At 43.5% G+C, this 10134-nt stretch overlaps 2 protein-coding genes across 2 annotated transcripts; one reads left to right on the forward strand and one right to left on the reverse strand.

Annotated features, from left to right (window-relative positions):
• Positions 1-1218, forward strand: LOC108511558 (uncharacterized). The gene has a single exon (XM_017844574.4). The coding sequence runs from the start codon at positions 199-201 to the stop codon at positions 640-642; it is 444 nt and encodes a 147-aa protein (XP_017700063.2). The 5' UTR covers positions 1-198; the 3' UTR covers positions 643-1218.
• A 4169-nt stretch (positions 1219-5387) lies between these two features.
• Positions 5388-8836, reverse strand: LOC103714408 (cation/H(+) antiporter 15). The gene is made up of 3 exons (XM_088702148.2): positions 8722-8836; positions 7632-8671; positions 5388-7318 (listed from the first exon to the last, which is right to left on the reverse strand). Exons 1-3 carry the CDS (start codon positions 8834-8836, stop codon positions 6053-6055), a joined length of 2421 nt encoding a protein of 806 aa, XP_088558274.2. The 3' UTR covers positions 5388-6052.
• Positions 8837-10134: the final 1298 nt, after the last annotated feature.

Raw genomic sequence — 10134 nt, forward strand, 5'->3', positions numbered from 1 at the left:
GAAACCCACCCCCTAGAATAAGGAGACCTTTTTTGTCGCGGTGCAACATGGCTTTTCATGCTAGTTTATTCAAATTGAAGTGACGGCTTCTATTTATAACCATGGCAACCCCACCAGAAGAAGAAGAAGAAGAAGAAGAAGAAGAAGAGAGGAGGAGGAGGAGGAGGAGAGAAAGAAAAAGGAAGTAGATAGGAGAAAATGGGCAACAGCCTTCGATGTTGCTTGGCTTGCGTCCTCCCGTGCGGCGCCCTCGACGTCGTTCGGATCGTCCATTTGAACGGCCAAGTCGAGGAGTACAGCCGTCCAGTCCCCGCCGGGGAAATCCTGGCAGCCAACCCCGACCACATAATAACCAAACCGTGCTTGCAAGGAGTCAACCATAAGATCTTGATCGTGTCGCCTGGCTCCGACCTTAAGCGAGGTCACATTTATTTCCTTATTCCGGAGTCATCGCTTACAGAAAAGAAGAAGAAGAAGAAGAGGAAGCATCCCCAGAGAAGCACGGCCATGTTTGAAGTATCAGATCAGGACTACTTCCTAAAGGAGGTTCCTTCCGAAAAGAAGCCCGGCCACCGTCGGAGGAGGAGCGGTCGGGTTGGCGTATGGCGGCCGCACCTCGCGAGCATATCAGAAGACCCATGAAGATCCCGAGAGGCCGGAATCTCACATCAGGGGGGTACCTTGGAGAGCCGGATTCCACGGATTGACATTATTTGCTGGTCTCTAAGTTGGGATTGCACGGATGTGATCTCTCTTTTTTTTTCCTCCTCCCACTTCATGGAAATGAGTGGAAGTTGTGGGACCTTGTGTATTTTATGAAGATCGATCATTTCTTGGAGAAGAGGGCTTAGATTGACGCACTAGAAGAAAGTGCAATAAACCGTTTGTAATCATATGGGGATTGGTACTTTAATACCCACCAAGTTGTATAAAGAAATGAAAGCGTTTTCTTTCGTATGCAGGTCGATCTTAATGTCCATATTTATATATTAATCCTGTTTTTAAGAATTATTTTCTTTTTTGGAATTCAGATATTTTTGGTTCTAGTAAGACGTTGAGGTGTGCAACTCCCCCCGAATCCTTTTTCTTCATCCATTTATTTCTAGCTCTCTCTAGCATCAAGCAAAACTTTTGACTTTATATCTTCGTTTCACCATTGTGCTATTGAAACAAAAAGTTGAGAAAAAAGTTGATGTTTTTAATAATTTGTACCTTATTTTTTACCTTATCTTTCAAACCTTGGATTATATGACATCAAATCTGACCATGTCAGCAATATATATAGGAATTTGACCACAATTACATCAAATTTCAAGTACAAATATATTCTGAGTTGAGTCATTCTAGAAAATATAAAAATAGGTTAGAATCAATTTAATTTGTGATAGTATGTGTTTTGAGAAATTATTTTCAAAACAATGGAAGGAAACATTTTATTGGTGCATACTCATCTAGCAAGCAAATAATGAATTCAAATATATGAAACTAATGTATTCAACAACAATAAAAAAATATATATCTTGAGTTGTAGTCTCTTCTTTCTTGGAAATATATATGATAGTTATACATTGATTTTTTAGTGAAAGAATGAAATGCATGAATTTTTAAGTTTGAAGCTGATTTGATGCAAGAGATTTATGTCACTTGGACAAATTGGACTTTGGCTATGGATGTGAAGTTTCAAAATGAAATTTGGTATGTCAAATCCCTGATATCTTAGCTCTTTGAGTTATATTTGATGTTTGTCTCATCATCATCATCCTTGAATTTTATGCACTTAATGAAATTCTGCTATGCTCTTTCTTCGAGTGCCATCTTTTTCTAACAAAATATTTATATCTAGATTTGCTCCATATTATTATATCCCCAATCATGGGCATAAACTAATTAGGTCAAAGAGACGATTTAATGAAGCCTTTCACACTCCATCCCTCAGCAAGGAACCATGAAAGCTTCATTGAAATGAACAAAATAAGATAGAACATGTTATACATCCACAATTTCTCTTAGTTATTCCAACCCAGAGACTGCATTATCTAGTTGGCCTATGGGACCTGAACCCTAATCCTCTCTATTACAACCTTCAAAAGGAACTAACCTAACTTCCCTCAAAGGAGGGAGAAAAAAACTTACCAATTAATGGTAACAGCATAGTACCTAGCTAGCAATGGTGCTTCACAATCATTGCAGTGTTGCAGGACACCATGGGATCTGTGATTCAAAATGTTATGTTCCTCAACCACACTTAGAGTTTGGGTTGGCCCCAATTATGATTTTAAACAAAAGAAGATATCAAAATTGGTACCTGTTCCATTATTCTCCCTAGATTACAAGCAAGAGCCAGAATAATATTATTCAGGGTATACAACTTCCAGCTAATGCAGTCCCATTTTCTAAACAAACCATTTGCTACAACTGTTGGATCGAGTCATCACGAGAGGCTATTTATATATAACAACCATGCCTATTGATTCCTTTCCTTTCTCGGTTTAAAAAAGTACAGTGGACAGCTACGAGGCTGTGGTTGGATAAGAATATTAACTTGGCCTGAATTTTTCAAAGTTTAGTATCTTTCAAGTAGCTGCCAGAAGTCATCGCTATTCTATAACATTAATCATCGAGACTGCTAACAAAACAACAGCACTAATTATTATAATAAAGTTATAGATTATTTAAGATTTTTATGTAACGTAATATTAAGTATAAAAGAAATATACTTTCGCTCAGATTGGCATAAGATAGTACCATGTCCGTACATGGAGAGAGAACAATACTTTATTATCCGTGAACTCCGTCTTCTTATTGGAACTGCAAATACGCTGGAGTGTTAAACTTACACGGCCATGCTTAATTAGCACTGTAATAAATTTTAGTTTACTTTTGTGCATGAAATAGTAACAAGTTTTCAGTTAAAAAAACATAAATCTTCGTACTCGCATTTAATTTGCAGAAAAAGAAAATATACTGAATTAAGCAGCAATTTTACACCAAAAATAAATTAAGCAGCTAGAATATGTCCAAGAAGTTTGCCTCAAACATGAAAAATATATGAGACAAGTCAGCTTAAAATATCAAAAATTAATTAAAAAATCAAAAATTTAGTGGCACATGCTATATATATTGCCTTGCTTCTACATTACAAAGAATTAATAAATATGTTGACAAAAATAAACCTCACAAGTTACCGCCGATAAATTAAGTATTCTACCGGAAAGCTCGAAAGGAGAGGGTATATAATATAGCGACAGGCTTTATTGGCAAAAAAATGATTTATTACTGAAGTATTTTATCAAACATTATTTTTTATTATACTTAAAGTGTGCAAAAATATTTTTGCTGAAACAAATGATATTTTTCCCACTTTTGCTTCTTTCCGGCAACTAAAATAAAATAAAGTAAATCATACTTTAAAAATATAATTTTGAGAAGTATGCATTCTAAGCATTTTGTAGACTTTAGTTTTTCTTCTGTTTCTTTTTAACTCTTGAAAGGAGGGGGGAGGACCATCGAGCTAGGTGGCAGCACGGATAGAATGGGGCTTTGTTTCCACCGATGTGGCCCAGGTTCGAAATGCGCGAGCATCGATTAAATATGGAGACTGGATGCCCTCCGTCTGGACGCACTCGATGGGTGCACTTCTGGTCCACTGATACTGAGGTGGTGCTAGGATGACGTACTCACACGTGGGTAACTACGAATCGGGGAGGATATGAGTGTATTGTCTATCCGCATCGGATATTTTCTGGTGAAAGGAAGGCCCAGTGGGGGCTGCTACGCGGGTGGGGTTAATTCTCCTCCCCCGCCCCCTTCTTTTGCCTAAGCAAAAAAAAAGAAAAAAGAAAAAGAGAGGAAGGGGAGGGGTACTGTGCATTCTCAAGTTAATTATTTTTGCTTATCAAGAAGATGAGAACTCTATTTTTTAATTTCCTTGAAAATAAATAATTTGTTTTAGTTGTAGTACCATTTTGTTTACGAGAAAAAAAAAGAGGCAACAAAATAAAAGTTGCAGAGCAAGTACTACTAGATTATATTAGATATTTTTTCTTTTTTTCCATATATATATATATATATATATATATATATATATATATATATATATATATATATATATATATATATTCGCACATAACTGAAGTTGAATATATTTGCCCAAGAAGAAAGAAAGAAAGAAAAACTATGGTTGCGTCCACCTTACAACGTTAATTGGTTATAACAAGAATATATGAAGCCATTCTATTAATGTGTTGACGGACAACACATGAATTAATGCTTCTTAATTGGCTCCTCAAACCACATCAGAGATGACCATTTACCTCTCCAACAACATCCAGTTACTTCACTCGAGATTATAATAAGGAAGCTTATAATCTTTTGGGCCAACTTATACCGTGTTGAGATCCCAAGAGGGGACTTCTCTTCTTATACGAGAGGAACATATAAGGGAATCTAACCAATGGTGAACTGCTGTTTATGTTTTGCCAGTTTATACGTGTCATCCAATGATGACTTTTCGAAATAATCAGTAATATTTTTCTCTATTGTAGTTAAAGCGGCTTCCATGTCCAAGAATGCCAAGATCCACCATCAATGCAGCGTTTCTTGCTCTTTAATTAACTTTCTCTTCTTGAAACGCCATGCGTCAAGAGGGAAAGATGCCGTGCGTGTCTGAGCTAGCTGTTGGAACATGACTCTGCGTAGATTCTGGATTCCTGACCATGATTGAGAGAATAGAGATTGATTTAAATAAGAACAGATCCTTTACCCAAAAAAATAAGAACAGGTCGGCCAAGTTTTCCTTATTGCTTGTGGTTGCGTGGAATAGGAGCTTCTTTGTTTTCCGTTTCCGTTTCTGTCACATAGTCCATTTCACTACCTACCGAATCTTGATTGGTCTCATCAACCAATGCGCTGCAAATGGTTTTTTTCTTCTTTGTTTTTGGTACAACCTGCAAATGGTTGATAGCTGGCGAGTACAGTACGAAATGAATTGTTTAAACCCTTGCCACATGCGGCTCTGCCGCCCTGAGCGTGGGTTTGGAATTACGTGCATGCATGTATAAAATCTGTAACCTTCCCTCGAAGATAGTGCCTAGAAACTGGCCGCAAAAATATTGAATACGTTAACCTCCGCTTCAACCAATCTTCTTGACCTAGTAAAACCGAAGCCTCGTTCTACTACCGATAAAAACCGGCAGTTAAGGTGATACCATACTTAATGCAGTGATTGCTGCGGCATACTGGCATTGAGTGATTACCACATTGTCAACATCATGCTAAATTAGATAATAGATCTGTATTCTACTTTAAATAAAAAAATAGCCTAAAAATTCTTAAATAAGTTTATTTAGAAATTTTTTTTTATAAATTTTTTTTTTCGTACTGTCGTCCTATAATTCTAACTTAAATATCGAAGGATACTCCGTCAGAAGCTTTTCGACAAATTGATTTTTTTAGATTAACCTCGAAGAAGACCAGTTGTTCTTCATCTCGATCTTATTCAACCTCACTCAACTCGGTTCCTACTGGCCTTAAAGCAGGCCAAGCCACTCAGAATTTTGCGGCCACAGAAATATTTAAACACATAGGAGCATTATATAAACAGGACGGAAAGATCCATGTTGAGTGCATTACATTGCAGGTTTCAAGATTCGCGTATGAGAAAATACATGATAATTTTTAAAAGACGAGCTGAAGGTACACTACTTGGAACACGGTACCACGGTACCACGGCAACCGATAAACTTGGACTCGGTCCGGTCGAACCGTAACTACAAAAAAGAATCTTAAATAGACTCATGGCCCGGTGCAATGCATGACAAGCTTTGAGATATATGTTTAAGGTACGATACTTAGAACCCAGTACTACATCATCCCACAAACTGAACTTGGCCTGGTGGAGCCATGGGAAACTTAATTGGCTGCTCGAACCCAGATCCTTCTTCCGATACTATGTTCATCCCTCCATAGTCCAGAAGTGCGGGAGACTATTACCATTATCTGAGATCTCCAAAACAAAACTCCTAAAAGGAAAACCTTTGTAGTCTAATTTAGTTTAAGGCTGCCTGTGAATCAAAACATCCTTCACCTCCTCCGGCTGTTTATTGTTGGGATTGAGGATGTTAGCCATCATTCTTCCCCCTTGTCTCTTCCTTGCACCGGCAACACTACCACCACCATCTCCTCCTCCCTCCCCTGCTACTCTGTCGAGCTGCTGCTGCTGCACCACCATTATCGACACCTTCCGCTCGAAGTGCGCCACCGCAAGCATGTCCCCAATGATCCCCAGCTCCGGGCACTCGCTCCACTCCGACAACCCGCTAGTCAACGGCGACGACTCCAGCCCCTTCCTCCTCCCCACTATCAACAAATCATACTTGTTGCTCATATCCCGTACCACAGCCGCCGTCCCCTCACCATCCTCCACCGCCTTCTCCATGTACGTGACCCGCTCGGCGTCGCCGTGGCGGTCGCGGAACTCCTCGATCATGCGCTCATCTTGCATCGCTTCCTCGTCAGGCTCCGACGGGGTGTTGTTGGCAGACAAGACGATACGGATGACTGCGAGGTAGATGCTGTCGTTGGCGGCCATGCGGGAGGCGTAGGCGAGGGCTTCGCGGTCATCGGGGCCGCCGAGGAAGTAGACGGCGACACGCTGGAGGAGGCAGTTGGTGCGGGCGCAGGTGGTGCCGGCCGGGAGGCTGTGGTCGACGAGGATGGCGACGGAGCAGGGGGCGAAGTCGAGGACGGAGCGGTTGAGGGAGCGGAAAGCATGGTTGGCGGTCTCGCTCGCGCCGTCCGACTGCTTGTGGAAGGGGAGGAGGATGACGTTGACCTTGCGGTCGAGCGCGAGGGAGCAGACGTCGTTGTACATGGTGGCGTATGGGGAGATGGCGACAAACGGGTGGACGGAGACGGCGCCGGGTGAGGATTGCTGCTGCTCGAAGTAACGGAAGGCGTTGACAATGTGGTCGGAGGTCGAGGGGTGGGCGGACGATCGGTGGCTACGCTTGTGGGGGCGGAGGACGGAGGCGGCCTGGCCGACGAGCTCGGAGACGTGGAGGACGGTGAGGGAGATGGGGGAGTCCTGGGTGGCGTGGGAGGACTCAAGGAGGTCGAGGACGCCGGCGACTTGGTCCTGGTTGTGGATGCAGGCCAGCAGGCGGAGCTCGTGGTTGGGCTTCGCGTGCTGGATGGTGCGCCGCTTCCGGGAGACGTACCGCACCGACGGGTTGTACAGGAGCCTGATCAGCGGCATGTTCACTGCCGTGATGCACATCACCGACACCGTCAAAATCGAGTAGTGCTCCACCGTCAACAACTGCGACCATTTATGCATGCATGCTTTCAGACAAAAGTTAAAATTACATGCAATGCTACTCGAGTCGAGAAATATTGCATCCGTTCAGAATATTGGATACAACCCTATGACTCACCCGGCGCTTAATACTTGATAGTCATAAGCATCAACAAGAAAATTGCATCTGTTTGCATCACGATATTTTAAGGGCAGGGTCTTTGGCTTTAAGTTTTTCCTTTTTATATTAAAGCATCAAGATATTTTAAGAGAATCGTGTTGCCTGAGGGTGGCGGATCTTAAAAAGTGAATACAAGCTGAGATGATGATACCTCACCTCCCTGTCACCCCAATCATTGATAAGGGAGATTTCGATGATCCCTTTAATGTTGGACATGAGCCCCACAGTGATGGCATCCCGGAGAGGCATCTTCAAGTAGAGCGAGGCGGCTACGGAGCCCATTAGCTTCCCCACATAGCACAGGATCACCACCAGCTCCAGCATCCCCGACGCCTTCAAGCTATTCAACTCGGAGAAGTCCGTCCTGAACCCGGCCAACACCATGAAAGAAGGCAAGAACAACGCCAAGAAGGAGGAGTCGACCCTCTCCGTCATCGTCGCCCCCACCGGCATCCCTCCCGGCAGCGCTAGCCCCAGTATGAATGGCCCCAGCAACGCCCGGTACCCCATCATATCGGTCAGAAGCCCCGATGCCAGCGCGGCCAATAGCAGCCACACAAAGGGCCCCTCGTCGAGCAACTCCCCTGGCGGCGTCCGTTTCGCCACCCACTTGGTCGCTGGCCGTGCCACGAAAATGACGAAGAGCAGGAACAGCGCAAGCGCCGCCACGGTGGCCACCGGCCACGCCGGGCTCCGGGACTGCATGGCCAGCCTGTACGTGGTGGAAGCAGCACCCAGGACCCAGCTTATTATGTCGGTGACGAGCGCGCCTGACATGACTATGCGGCCGAGCTCCGAGTTGAGGAGGCGGAGCTCGCCGAGGGCGTCGGCAATGACAGGGAAGGACGCGAGGGAGAGGCGGGAGGAGAGGTCGAAGAGGAGCGTGCCATTACCGAGGTCCGGAGGGAAGTGGGGCTGGAGCGCAGCGATGAATGCGGTCGAGAGGACGAAGGGGAGGACGAAGCCAGCGATGCCGATGATGAGTGCACGCTTGCCGGGCTTCTTGATGAGGTTGAGGTCGGTTTTGACACCTATGGTGAAGAGAAAGAGCATGAGGCTGAAGAAGGAGATGATGTCCAGGAGGAAGGTGCCGCGCGCCGGGAACAAGGTCCTCCGAAACTTGGTGCTCCGCCCCATCACAGACCGCCCCAGTAGTATGCCCGTCTGCACCAAGCCATGACAATAATAATCCAAGACTTAGCTAATCATTCTTGTAATGGACCTTTAATTGTTCATTAGTCATTACTTGGTAGAGGGTTTTTCTCCAGGAACTTGAATTTGTTGTAACATGTCATGGTTGTCTTGTCTGAACTGGCATCTCTAGTTATACGAATTAGGCAATTGGATGCTTCATTGTTCATATTCGCAATAAGAGAGAGAGAGAGAGTATGAATTGGCATCTCTAATTCGTCGTATGAATTGGCATCTCTAATTGTATGCATCAGGCAGTTGGATGCTTCATTGTTCATATTCACAATGAGAGAGAGAGAGAGAGAGAGAGAGAGAGGGAGAGTGGGGGAGTAGGGTTAAGAGGTCATACCACTATTTGTGAGACAACTCGAGGTTGGCCAAGGTGCCCAAGGACATGGTGAGTTGCATTTGACAACAAGAACATTACGATGACCTCCGACAGCAAGAGGGGGAGCGAGTACAGGAGGGGCCGTTCCCCAAGGAATACTCCTTGGGAGTTGACCCAATTTTTTTCGTAGCATACCGTCCGGAGACGCTTCACAGATGTCCCATTGGCGACTGGGGACTCGACGAGAGACATTGGAATAGGATAGGGGCGCCTACGGGAGGGTCCTTATGCTCGTGCTGGCAATTTAGACATGCAAGGAAAAAGGCGAGGAACAGAAGAGACGAGGAAGAAGAGAATGGAAGAGTAATAGCCTCAAACTTTTTTGACATGGATGAAGAGAGAGAGGCTGGTGAAACTTGCTTCATTTCTTTCCTTGTCGATCGTTGACCGTTGACCAATAACGTTGTTGCCGTATTTAGGGCAGTCCTTCGATTGTTCCGGTGGAGGTAAAGCCAGACACTTGTCACTCCCTCCCTCCCTCCCTCCCTCCCTCCCTCTCTCTTTTTTTAAGACTGTTTTTAAGTTTTTTTTTTTGCCAAAAATGGAAGTATCATACATAACGTGTATGGATACGACCAAAATAATTAAAAAGCAAAACATCATGGAGGGCCCTAGGCAACTCCGTCTCTCTCATCCATTGGCGGTCCCCTGAGTGGTTGGACTGTTTTCAAGTTTCATCTAGCCAAATGGGTAACTAAAGTGGAAATTTTCTATTCTAGGGACTAATTAAAGTTCTCATTGAGCGAATTACATTTTTAGCTTGCTACCCAATGAAACCAACTGATGTCAATTACAAAATTATACGTAATGATTCCCCTAAAAACATGGATCACCTCTATTTCATGGTGAATTTTTTGATTTATGTTATGGAACCTATATGTAAGACCATATAATTCTCTTTGGTGTATGATGTGAATTCAAACATGTTCATAGTTGCATCCAGAAAAATGATCGTTGGGCAAAAAATAAATCAGTTTTTCCATCTATTGTATTTTGCTTTCGCCACATACTGATCCATAAAATATGACATCACATGTATGTATATGCACTGAATACCCACTTTTTTTGCTAGATCTAAAT

Source organism: Phoenix dactylifera, chromosome 8 (assembly GCF_051530095.1).
Source record: "Phoenix dactylifera cultivar Ajwa chromosome 8, Ajwa_hap1_PhDact_Kaust_v1.1, whole genome shotgun sequence".
Taxonomy (NCBI): Eukaryota; Viridiplantae; Streptophyta; class Magnoliopsida; order Arecales; family Arecaceae; genus Phoenix; species Phoenix dactylifera.